The 13,832-nt window shown below is 38.2% G+C and overlaps 1 protein-coding gene across 2 annotated transcripts in view; it reads right to left on the bottom strand.

The window, feature by feature from the left end:
• Window positions 1–458: 458 nt before the first annotated feature.
• LOC122881687 (zinc finger protein 236-like) overlaps window positions 459–13,832 on the bottom strand; it is a 64,592-nt gene continuing 51,218 nt past the window's right edge. For both annotated transcript variants that reach the window (XM_044208201.1, XM_044208202.1), the window contains exons 30-32: window positions 10,430–10,559; window positions 7,401–7,574; window positions 459–1,609 (exon numbers count right to left, since the gene is read on the bottom strand). In XM_044208201.1, coding sequence (XP_044064136.1) covers window positions 1,491–1,609; window positions 7,401–7,574; window positions 10,430–10,559 — 423 coding nt within the window. In that variant the 3' untranslated portion in view covers window positions 459–1,490. The remainder of the gene's footprint in view (window positions 1,610–7,400; window positions 7,575–10,429; window positions 10,560–13,832) is intronic.

Below are 13,832 nucleotides of genomic sequence, written 5' to 3'. Positions count from 1 at the left end.
AGTCCGAAGGAGGCCTAAAAACGACAAATTGTGGTTTTATGGGGAGTTATGTGCAGAGCCATGCTAGCTGTTTCCCTGTTTCCAGTCTATATACTAAGCTAAGCTAATCGCCGCCTGACTCTAGGAGCCCTGTGGAGTTTTCTTGTAAACAAACAAAGTTATATTTACATTTACTCAGCATTTACTGTGTTTCGTCACCTGCATGCTCATACATGTGCACGATACAAACAAAACAGGGACCCACTTGTAAAAACATTGTTCCATAGCGCTATTAGTGGTCACACTCCACAGGGTACCTTTAACACAGACATGAGATTTGTATCAATCGTCTCATCTAACTCTCAGCAATAAAGTCCAAAATGTGAAACTATTCCGTTATTAGAGGAAAAAAAGATTATTTTTTTCTGTAAAACACAATAATGTAGTCACTAAACAATAAAAAGAAATGCGACTTTAAATTAGTAGAAAAATTACTTTAATCTTCTTAATTTATTATGGACAATAGAAAATACAACTGCAAAAAAGAGGGGGAAAAACAGCTTATCGTCTGTACATTGGCTTTGCTTCATAACAAATGCAACATTATGCTCAAATTACATATTTCCAACCAAACCATGTAATGGCGGTTCATCAGAAAATATATACGCAATCTAACTACACTATTTACAGAATGAACTACAGTAAAGAAAATGTTGGTGCTGTGAGTCTAAATGATATGACAACAACAGGAAACACAATGCTGACATGTTCAGTTAAAAAAGCTCATACAGCATCAAATCCAGAACAGTGTCGTCACAGCTCACTGCTATTCTTAACTAACATGTTTAGTACACCACTTTGGGAGCTGCTTTCTAACTAAAACAAACATGTAACAAACTGCAAATGACATTTCACTTCCAGATGAAATATGTACAGTATAAACATGTAAAAAAAAAGAAGAAAAAAAAAAGTGACATATTTCTCGTAGACCACTGACAAAAGCTTTCTGTTATGTGAAGTTACAGCTGTTATTGGAGCCACGACAGCAGTGCAGTTGGCTGGAGCTCCACGTACGGCCCTGACCAATAATGAAGAACCAAGACACTTGTCTCTGGGGACCTTTTTCGCAGAATCCAGTTTCCTCTCTTTCCAACAGGGTCAGCATGAGATGGACCTGCATCTCCTGACAGGAGAATTCTCTGGGATGCCTGTGTTTATTGAGCCAAACCTCTCCGGAGGTCATCATATTGATGACAATCAGACAGTAGCAAAACAGACAAAAGTCATTAAGCCAATCACAGGGCACCAGACTTGCCTTGCTTCACTGCTAATTTGGATAAACAGCAGGGGACTGCTACTAGGGTAAAAGCCCTCGATGTACAGTGGAGCAAATCTATGATGTCTTCAATCTTTTTCTAACCAAATAATCATTTTGAGAGAAGGAAAATGTTTGGAAAAGCTTTGCTGTTTAGTTGTAAAACTCAATCAGTGCTCAGAACACTGGTTTGTGGTCAGGAGAAGACATTGTGCCAATCTCCGGATGATTCAGGAACCACTTCCAGGTCAAGTTCAGGCGTTACCTCAACCTGTGGTGCTGGTTCTTCTTGGCTCAGGGGCACTTGGAGGGAGCCTGGAGGGAGAAAGAGAGAAAAAAAAAAGAAGAATGAGAAGAGGTTTGCATGACTCACATGCAGTAAAATACTCCTTGAGAGAGGTAATAACAACGCCTTGAAAAGCCCATTAACACGCATTCACAGAGCAGCAACAGCAGCTTCTGTTTCCAATTTGCCAGTGGCTGTCAAGCAAATGAGACCATTCGTCAAAAAGCAATCTTCCCCACTTCACTCCTCCAACATTTGTCTTAATATCTCACATTCTCTCCTGAAAATGCCACGTCTATTACACAAACTATATAATAAGACTCGACAATGTGGAATATGGTCATTGTGAGTTGTAAATATGATATGAGCCATGTGTCATAATACATTCAACTTAAAATAACTTGAGCACAAAACAACAATAAGTCACTTTGGCACAAGCTGAGAGGTTCAGACATGCTTTTTCTAATGCTGCAGGCCACACACTGAATTGAGTTTTACAGTGGGAGTCATTTAATTATCTCCCTCTATTTTTTCTCTCTATATCTGAAACACTTCAAACATTTTCATTACGTTGCAAGCACATGAGCGTGCACCTTGAATCCTCTAGTATTTCTCACAAGCAAAATGACTGTAATAGAGAGTCCTCTTTGATGTGGGCAAACAACTTGAACAGCCACACAAATGTACACAAACTGAACAAATACCAAGGATTAATTTGAACCTTTTAACCATTTTAACGTCACAAACATGCCTGCAATCATGTACAGTTACAGATGGAATACTGGGAATTGAGATCTTGGTATTTCCCAGGAATTCTTGCCAAAATGTGGTTCAGTTTCCCAGGAAAAATACCTGCGGGATCCCTGGATTTTTAGCATGCGTGAGCTTGTATTAGGGCTGTAGTCAAACAAAGAAATGCTTAGTCGACCAAAGTCCTGTCCTGCGCAACGATCAGTCGACTAAAAAAAAAAAAAAAAAAAAGACGCGATGTCTTTTTTGATTGAACATTTATTAAACAATTATAATAGAGCATTTATAAAACAACAACGAAAAACATCAATAATACATAAAACTATAATAATAATACAATTCTTTGAAAATTAGGTTATTTTTTAAACTGCAAAGTGAGGAGTTCTGTCCTAGGTCTATAGTGACCGTCACAATCGTGCACCTGACCACACCACACGCTACAAAAATATAACTGCTAAAACTGCCAAATAATGAAAAATCCTAACAAAAGCTCTCGATTATGCAGGCTGTATATTCTTCTTTACTTTCAAAGCTATGGGTTAACTTTTGTCCAACCGATCTAGGCGTTTTAAAACAAACACAAACAAACCCCAAATAGCCTAAAAACACTAATAATAATAGGCTGTATAGTAGGAAGGCCTATAGATTTATTTTCGTTTTGTTACATTATATAGGCTATTTTCAAACGCGTCAAGTGTACAAATAAATTGAGTCAAAATCTATTGAGTCAGCATAATAAAGCCGTTAAGGCTACTTACAGATCTGCAGGCCTAGTCCACCTTTTTTATGTTGTGGGCCAAAAACACTAACATGTCCACATTCTTGGGTAAAAGACAGCTCCTCGACTTGTTAACAATAAATCCTGCTTTTAAATATGCGCTCTGCAGGAGCGGAGGTTGCAGGGATGCAGAGCAGGCGTTTGGCTGCCTGAGCAAGTCGTGGATATCTCTCCTCATTATTTTTCCACCACGCAAGTGGCCCAGCAGTGTCCACTTTACTTCTGTCCTGAAGATAATCTTTCATTTCGTCGCAAGAGGATCTTTGTGCGCTTGGCTCATCAGGATCATCCTCTGCACCATGTCCACAAAGAAGCATCGCTATCTCCTTCTCTTTTGCCGTTTTCTGTTTTTTTTGCCAACGGGTCCTCATCATCCCCTGTCTGCTCTGCGCTGTCTCCCGAGAGGCTTAGCCTTTGTGCTAGTTTTACGACTTCAGAATAGGCCTCATCCCGTTTCTCATCATTAAGAAAAGGTAGCTGTTTGAAGCGCGGGTCCAGCACTGCAGTTAAAATGTACAGGCTGCTTGTCATCACAACTCGGTCTTTGAGTTTGCATCGACTATCTATTTCCTGCACAAGCTTAAGTTTCAACTTCTTCTTTGTTGGACTATCGTTTTCTGTGATGGCAAGATGACATTTTTTTAGATTCTCAAGCATTGGCAAGGCCGCTGACAGGGATGTGTTAGCCTCCTCCGACAACAGCTCGGTCAGTGTAATAAAGGGCTTAAGAACGTCTGTGATGTCTTCAGCCATATTCCACTGCTCTGTTGTCATGTCCAAAGCTGTCTGACACATTTATATCTCGCTTACCGCTTTTAGGTGATTGGTCATATTGGTCGTTGAGCTATGGTAAGTTAGCTTTAGGCCGCATAGCTTGCACTCCACAGTCTTGTCGTCTTTTTTTATAAAATGCAGCCAAACAAAAGATTTAGATTTCTTGGACATTTTTTCGACTAAAGCCCAAAACAAGTAGCGTTCTAACTGAATGAATACAGCAAAACTACTTATATTCCTTACTGAGCGCGAAACAGCAGTGCAGCCAGCCACAGGTGCGGTTCCCGAGTGCTCATGTGGTGCGCTAAACTGTGGCGCCGTTATAAAATAGCCTAAATTAAAGCATTTAAAGTTTGGTATAAAACATAGGCTAATTATTTTTAGAATACAGTAATATATAACTGCTAATAAAGGAATAAATATCAAGGAGTAAATCAATGAAAATTTCTTTATTGGTAAAAAAAAAAAAAATTTTTGCAACTGGTCACCAATGAGAATGTCACTCGACCAAAACGGCATCGACCGATTAGTCGACTAAACGACTAAAGTTGACAGCCCTAGCTTGTATGCATTCATGTATAGAAGAATTTGAATGTGGATGAATAAAGACTCTTCCAAACGTCATTAACGCTTCCCTGCAACTGTTGTACATATAGTCCAACCTTAAATTGCTGTTATTATAGTAATATAACTGGAACAACTCTTCCCCTGCAGTAGTTTCTTCAAAGTCTGTTTCATGCTAAAATGGACGTTTACAGTTCAGTTGTGCGGAAAAATATTTTTCAGACTGAGTGAACGAAGAAGAGAGCAAAATCTGTAAACATAAACTATGCAGACAGTTCAGTTGCTGTTCCTCAAACCACCAAAATGGCATGCCAAAATGGCTGTGTAGGATAGATATTCATACTTTTAAAGGCCCTGCTCTGCAACATTTTGTTGGGACCATGGGCACTCCACCATTTAAATTCACTCATGCATTTTAGGAGACCGCATGAGTCATTGAATGTAGCATTCCACAATCCATTGGTCAGTCTGACCTGTGACCCGTGATGTCACTAGGTCAATAAAAGGGGTCAGTGATCATTTTTCTTTCTCTTTCCTCCTGGCTTCATCTACAGAGCTGCTGCTTGGCACTCGCTTACAGCAGCGACCCGAGGACCTGCGTAAGATTTCTGCAACAAAGTTTAGCACCAACTGCTATTACACAAAGCCCGCCAGCTAACTTCAAGAAGCAACTAAGGAATATAGCGCTGAGCTAACTGCAAGGAGAACAACAGACAGAGCGACCAGTTCCTCTATCTGCAGAAATGGACGGCACAGCAATATATATGATTTGATTTGGTTCATTGACTTTTATTGTTGTGATGTGTTTTCACTGTTAGGTTAATTTGGTAGCCACATGCTAAGTTGATGTTAATGATGTTCACACAGAGGCAGGGCCTTGAATGCAACTAACTATCCTCTTTCTAACTTGGCACTGTTTATCCTACACAGTACACACGTACACTTCAATTTGGCCCTTTAACAGAGCCACACTCGTTAACCCACATGGCCTAGCCGCCATTGTGAATTTCCTTTCTTTATCTAACCATGCTGCTCAGCCCAGCCACCACTTTGAGTTAGATTTCTTTTGTTTGACGCCATCTTGGACCCAAGCAGCCATTTTGGACACACACTCACCCTTTGTTCTGTAGTTTAGTGCATTTAGAGTTAGACTTCATATTGTGTGTTTTTGCTTTGTTTATCTTTTAATAAATGCTTGTGTATAATTATGCTGGTTTCTTTAATGTTGCACAAGAGTGAATCATTTGCCAACCTCTTCTATGTTGAACTCCAAATCCTTCAACAACTAGCTATTAATGGTAATTTTGGTTATACTTATTAATTTAATTATTAATCTGAGTTCAAATTGATAGTTTAGTATGCTATATGAAACTCAATCAATTGATTGGCTATCATTTCTCTTAAAGAAGAGTGGTGCCCCTATTAAAGTTATTATTTGGGATTATCTTTGATACATTTTGATAGCCAAAATCTAACTGACCTAAACATGTTGGTGCCCCTTTAACCATAGTAAATCCCAACAATTTTATGTGACATTATATTACCTGAAACTGTACACTTTCTCCTAATAATAAAATGTATAAATGACCTTGGCTACTTGTTCCCACAGAGGCTTCAAACTGTTTCCTGCTTTTCTACTGAAAAGATGTCAAAGGAAATCTTTGCATGGCCGCATCAGTAAGAAGCCAGACCTCCATAACAAACACAAGCGGGTGGTTGTTTTTTCAATCCCACTTTAGGGACACTTTAGCTCCACATCAGGGGGCTTTAACTGTGAGGTCTGTACTCTCCATGTGTCTGATCTCAGATCCAATAAACAAATTTACTGTTCAAATTTTAAGTGTGTTGACACAGCTGGTTTGTGTCTGGGCAACCGTGTGACCACTTCAAAGTCGTAAATAAAACTGAATGACTTGTCCAGAACAATATTTTACACATTTCCAAAATATTATCCTGGAACCTGGAAACGTGTTTTGATTTCTACAGATCTTCCAGGATTTTCATGATGCTGAAAAAGTGAATTCACTGTGCTCTATGCTCTAACCTTGTAGAGTCCAGGCCTTATTCCCAGCCAGTTTTTCAGACATGACTTTTTAAATGATCTACACCTAAGAAGCTTTTGTGGAACTGGTTTTCAAGTTAAAAAAGTAGAACAGTTCTGTCAGCATTGTTCTCCTCAGATCATGTCCACCTGCCAGGCTCCAAGGTGGGGTGTTTGAATGAAATGAATAACAATGTGTGTGTGTGTGTGTGTGTGTTGGTCGCACTATTTGCCAAAGTTAACCAAAGGGGAGTCGCAGCCTAAACCTTCACCAAGGCTATTAGGAAGAAGTAATGACTTAATATTCAGGACATGCATCTGCTGATATCAAAGAGGAAACTGTGCAGACAGTTTCAAGTGAACAAAGTCGATGGACCTGTCATAATGGCTTTCTTGATCTACAATATCACAGAGTCTGTGAGATGGGGGCGTGTGTGTGCATTTGCTTTAGTGGTGAGTGTGGGGGTGACTGAGCGTTGGCATAAGGCTCATTCTCAACAGATAATGAGAAGGACCATCAAGAGCAACAGACACAAAACCTGAGAATGAGAGCTAGTTAACGTAACACAGGGGAAGGCCAACACTGCCTCTAAGCAGTCTGAAGTGCTCAGGGACACCTTTTAATGTGCAGTGCCTTGCAAACACAGCGTCTATTACATTGGAAATGTGGACTGTGTGTGATGGCCATGAGAGACATAGACACACACCCACACAAACACCACAGGGCAGAAGAGGGGAGTTCATTATAAAATGCTTATCTACCCTGATACTCCTGGAAATACATCTCCTGAGTGAAAGTGAACTAAGTTGACAGACAGACAAGAGAGAGATGATTACTGTCTTTCGTTGCCCACAAACAGCTGGCTGCACAAACCCTAGTGTTTGTGGTTGAGTTTGAGTTTCAGCTGCTCACCATAGCCGTGGGAACGTTTCATGTGGTGTCTCATGTTGCTCTTCTGGGTGAACCTGATGCTGCACACCTCACACTTGAAGGGCTTCTTTCCAGTGTGTTTGACCATGTGGACCTGCAGAGCACTCTTCTGGTTGAAAGCCTTGTCGCATTGACTGCACTTGAAGGGCCGCTCTCCTGCACGAAAACACAGACCACAGATAATTTAGAATTCAATGTTGTTGCATTTAGTATTTTCATGCATTATAATTGTGCTGTCACATTAACTGTGATAAACAGTAGTATACTTTGGTATAATTAGTGCAAATAAATGAGATTCAGAGCAAACTATTTGAAAAGCAATTACACTGTCAAGCCATACATTTCATGAGCCCAGAGTCTTACAAATTAACACCATCTGCTGTCATTTATTCCATTAAGGAAATAGATTCTTGTGTCGGTGTTACTCAAAAATGAACCAACCTCTTCTGTGTAAGGCTCATGATAAACTTGCTTTTTACCCATGTGTACATGTAGACAAGAGGCTGTGATGTGAGTGGCATTGTTCACATACTCGCCTGCATGCTTTGTGTGTACCTGGATAATTAAAACGTCTATCCACTAGGCGGTAGATGAGGGCTAAATCATCCCTGGCCGACGCTGCAATACTGCATCTTTCTTAAGAACGTTTTGCACAATGTAAACACAACTAAACATGGCAACACTCAAGGAGATTACTATTATTCATGAAATCATGACAGAAAAAAACATACAATTATAAATCCATTAGTTTCTCTTGAAAGTAGGGCTGCAACTAACGATCATTTTCATTATAGATTCATCTGCAGATTATTTTCTTAGTTAATCGCGTCGCCTAAAAAATGTCAGAAAATGCCTATCACACCTTCTCCAGAGTTCGAGGTAACATCTTAAAAGGTCTTGTTTTATCTGACCAACAGTCCAAAACCCAAAGGTATTCAATATACTTACACAGAAGACAAAGGGAAAACATCAAATATTCACATTTTTGGAGCCGGATCCAGTGCATTCTTGCTTAAAAATGATTTGTTGCAGATAAATATTCTGCTGATTGACCAGTAGATTAACTTACTAATCATTTCAGCTCTACTTCAAACCTGTCCACCATTATTGTTGTCATTTGCTAGAAGTCTGTCCTTACTTTACCCCAAGAAATTGCTTAACAGAGGTGTTAAACAAAGCCACTCAGGTCCTGACGCATCTCGTCTTGTGATCAATTCTGTTAGTAGGTGACGGTCTAAACAGTAGCCACACTTTAAATATGACCTTTGATGTGTGAAATGGCACCAATGCTCTTTCTATGAAGGTCAATGTTTTATTTCATAAAAGTATATTTTTATACTTTATATTTTTTTATCATACTTGTGATGCTTGTGAGGTGGTCTTTATTTCAGGTGAGGTGGCCAACCTCTACTATGAATGTGGGAAACCCTGCTGATACCGACAGTGAATACATCTTGTTCACAACCAACAACCTGAAGAAACACAGAATAAGCATGGTAGTCATAATGTCTAATGTCTGATGTTATTCTTTGAACCTTTAGTTACATGTTTTATTAGTATCATTCAATGATTTAAGTTTCTGGTTTTATTAAGAAGAAACATTAAAATTGCAGTTTGTTTCTTTATGTACATTGAGGGCTGATAATCATGTCTGGGTGCTTAGGATTTCACAGACAGAAGAGGCATTCGGCTGCTTATTAGCTGTGTCTGTGTGAATTAGGGAGTCTGGCAGGGAAAGCTGATAGCTGCTAAATATCCCATCGTCAGTGTCATTCGGTTCTTTTATCACCATGTTGTTCAGCACTGTATCAGGACACATTCAACATCTTTTCACTTTCAATTGTTTTATGTGGGAAAATAGAAGAAGAAATTTCCCTGAGTGAACTGAGGAATTATACAACATGGAAGCTTCGTTGAAACGATGTTTGTTATTTGGCCAAACAGCTGTTGCCCTGATGTGGAGCAATCAAAACTAAATTCCCCCCCCCCCGTCAGTTTAACATTTTATTGTGAGCATGTTAATTCACTGTGGAATCTCTGACATACAGTATACAGTACGTGGACCATGTTATATAAACCCATGATACAACATATGCACACAGCAGTCTAAAGCATACTGTAGATTTGACCTACATGTTTCCATGGTGCTCAAATGTTTCTCTTCATTCACACAACTTCCCTAAACTTCATAGATGCATGATATTACACATTTGTGTTGGAAATGTTGAAATGCTGTCCCTTAATATCAATAATAACACACAGAGGCCTAGGTAGTTATGGAGCCCCAAAGTGTTCAATATTAAATCAATCAAAAAGACATTATGAAAATAAATAATCATTTGAACAAACTGTATATAATGTCCTCAATTAAATTAAACTCAACTTCATTACTATGAAATGTTATTTCATTAATCTTATTTTCATATTTTCTGAATTTTATTGGAGAATATTGATTTCATTTTAAAAGGTCGATTTCTGTTTTTATTTTACAATGGTATTTTTCTCAAAGGCACTTTTATTTCATGTCCCATTATATTACCAGTTATTGACCCCTCACATTTCAGCCAATCACATGCCCCCAGCCTCTGTTACGCAAGCAAGCTAGCTCCTGTTAGCTAGAGCAACAACACCACCAAAGTAATTCTGAATCAATCAGCTAACACTGGCCGTGACTGGTGACAAACATAATTGTCATAAAAATTGACATTATGAAATAAAAACTGTAGAAAATGTAAAATGAACAATAAATCGCTGCTGATATAATGATAAAGATGAAAAATAATTTCATAATAATAAATTGAGTTTTACTCATTATTGGTTCATTTATATATCATATACAATTTATTCAAATGCTGATTTTTTTCATAATTACTTATTTATTTACTTAATATTAAACACGCTGGGGCTGCATAGGTAGTGTAAAATAATTCAAAATAATTTGAATTTGAATCACAATATTGTGATTTTTGTTATGTCATGCATTGCGCAAACTTGTCCCATAACCCTCTTACCTGTGTGTGTTCGGTTGTGTCTCTCCAGCTGGCTGCGCTTGGCGAAGGCCTTCACGCAGGAGGAGCAGTTGAAGACTCTGGGTTTCTGGGAGCTGGGTGACGGGCCCGGCTGGTGCACTCGCTCATGTTCCTGTAGACAGATCCAAAAAAATTTATTTTACCGTTTACAGTCTAGGACACAAAGTCCCTCTACTAGAACATGGCTAGAACAGAGATGTCAGTCCTTTTGCCCTTGGAGAAACTGACACATTTATAGATTTTCATTATGCAAAGCGTGTGGTTAAATGTTTAAATAGACTTGCTCCTCAGCCTTTCTGCTAATATATCAAGAGACTACAGAGCGGCAGCAGATGCACCAGAGCAGCTTCAAGTGGCATTTGTAAAGTTCCATTCTGCAAAACATCTTCTGCTCAGACAACTTTTTCTGTGAAAGGAGCAAAGTCATGGTCAAAGTCAACTCGCTACCTGATCACTTGAATTTGCTGCAAATTTCACCACTTTGAAGAGAAATCCTGGTTAATTCAGCAACAAACCTGTAACCATGCCTAGTTTCTAAATGTGTGCTTTATTGTATCTTGCTGTATTCAGTTTACCTGCTTTTTACCTCACTTTTTTATATCTTATTTTCATAAAAGCCCTTCTAGGGACAGGTGTTGCATCTGCTATAAACACTGTGATACTTGCTTTGGATAGCTGTTTTCAGTTTGTCTTTGTATACTGTATCTGTCCCTATCAAATAAACCATAAATAAATAAATAATAACCACAAATCACAGCGATCCTGGAGGGTCTGGACACCCTAACCTTAATCCTAAAGAGACTTTGTCGATGCTGTGTCTTTTCTTTTTCTCTTGTGTTTCCTTTCTTTTTTGTGTCTAAGGTTCATGATGTGCCCTGTTGCTGGGGGGATTGCTGATGTGATATGATGAAAAATAAAAAAATAAAAATGAAAGGACAAAAAGTGTATGTAGCCTTGGGTCATTTTGCTTGTTTTATATCTCATATTTTTTGCTTGATCCCTTTGAGGCTGATGTCACATAACCTACGTTATTATGTGCTTTTTGATGACTGACTTGTATATTTTAATACATTCAAATATTTTATAGTTTAGAGGCAAAATACTTTATATGGAAATTGGAAAATCTAGCAATTTACCTACTATGCCTCCCCATAATCCTTTATGTGTACATCAGTTTAGAACAAGTTAAACTGCTATACACAGTGGTAATATGTATTAAAACTGAAATTATTATTTGATTAATTGATTGGTCGTTTGACAGAAAACTATTTGGATAATTGTTATTTAACAAACAAAAATGACAAATATGTGCTGGTCCCAGCATCTCTAATGTGAGAATATGATGCTTCTCTTTGTTATGTGTGATAGTTTAGTGATATTTTTTGACTATTTTCTGACATTTTGTGCACAAAAAATGTATTAGATAATCGGCAGATTAATCAATAATGAAAATAATCGTTACTCCCAGGCCTACCATGTATAGCTTTTTTTTTTTTTAGATTTTTGAGACTAATATAGATATTTGAGTTTTAAAAATCTGATAACTATATAGCTGCCCATATTCGTTTTTTTTACATAAACACATAACAGAAACAAACATTACATTTGTTTATTAAAGAATTATGACCAAGACATGTATTGAGCAAGACATTGTATAGTTGAAAAATAAATTTCTCAGTGCTCAATGGTGGAAAAAGTTTGTAATGGTGTCACTGTTTCTAAATTATCTCAAACACACCTGTTGCATGTCTGTACTGCAATTTCTTGTTACTTATCGGCCAGCACATACACAGATACTGATATGTGCTTGGAACTTATAGTTCCTGTGTGCACTGACGTGATAGTGAGCTGCTGTAACAAAAGAGTTTCCCCTCTGGGATCAATAAAGTATTTCTGATTCTGATTCTGATGTCAGTAATAAGCTAATTTCAGACAATATATCACCTTAGCTTTAGTACTATGGTACCATTTCTTTGCATAATAAAGAAAATATAACAATACATGAGACAAAAATGGTCTTGGAAAAATAAAGGAGTGCCTTGAAATCTTATCAGTTATTAAATTCAAGAAGTCAGCTAGCATTGGCTTGGCCTTTCTGGAGTAAAACATTTGAAAGAAGGGAACGTCTAAACCCATTAATGTTTTATGGGTGATGCCTACTACTCTGGCTAGCATACTACTCATTCTTGTACTTCAAACCCCCAAAAGGTGTTACAGTGAACAAACTGGGCCTTTTTAACGAGAAAATTATTCTGTAAATATTGATAAAAAACCAATAAGAACCTTGGTTCCCAGTGTTGAGTCAGAGTTATGAAATTCATGAAGCAATGAAAGAGCAGTGACATGTACCCAGAATACTAATGACAATACTGAACCTGCAGCACTGAGCCGTATTCAAGACAAAAACTGGGGAACACAAAGCAGACGGGCACACAGGAAAGTGAAAGGAAACAATGGCATAATAAGATTGTTGATAGGGAAAGGAGCAAAAATGTTTATGCCGTAACTGCATCGAGTTTATAAGGAGATAAAGTCTAGAGGGTGTTTGGGGTGATTATAAAGCAGTGTTTATTAAAAGTTCCTTGGGTAAGTTTGGGGAAAACATTAGAACTTTTTAGAAAAAAAAAAAAAAGAAAATAGACAACCAAAAATGAAAAACTGTTTCCATTGCCCGGCACTTCTCTGCTTCACTCACCATGCTCCCAAATTAATACCTATGTCAAGGTACTCACTTTAAAGCAATACATAACATTTTGTGAATTACGATTAATTGCTTTCTTGCCAAGTGTTAGACGAGAAGATCAATACCACTCTCCTGTCTGTCTGCTAAATATCAAGCTGCATCAGCAGCTGGTTAGCTTAGTATAAAACAACAACTCTTTTTAAACTTTGGTTTTTGTGTGGCTGACACAGACGAGATCTAGCGCGTTAATTAGTGAGCTTTAGAGGTGCTGGTAGGTGGATTTTGTTACATTTGTACAAGCCAGGCTAGCTGGCTCCCTCTGTTTCCAGTCTAAGCTAGCCCGCTGCTGGCTGTAGCTTCATATTTAATGTACAGACACGTCTGAGCATGTGTGCATCTGTCGTGGACAAAAAATGAATGGTCATTTTAAGTGACCAGGTAATTGTGAGAGTGAGTCAGCAAATCCCCTTCATTTATCTGGCTGTCAGGGTCATGTGATGGAAAACACTCAGTTCCCCTCCTTGTGAGGGTCTACTGATGTTCCCTAACCCACCTAGCACTGCCTGTCGAGCAGAAATGCCTGCAGTTAATTCTGAAACTTTATCAATAAATTATTTTTCGTGGTTCCAAATTATAAAGCCATGGTTTTTGTTTGTCTAGCTATAATTAAATGGCAAAATTACTACCCACAGGGCAAGAAAA

The sequence above is a fragment of the Siniperca chuatsi genome, linkage group LG9, assembly GCF_020085105.1.
Source record: "Siniperca chuatsi isolate FFG_IHB_CAS linkage group LG9, ASM2008510v1, whole genome shotgun sequence".
In the NCBI taxonomy this organism is placed as follows: domain Eukaryota; kingdom Metazoa; phylum Chordata; class Actinopteri; order Centrarchiformes; family Sinipercidae; genus Siniperca; species Siniperca chuatsi.
This window is presented reverse-complemented; position numbering and strand designations above follow the sequence as displayed.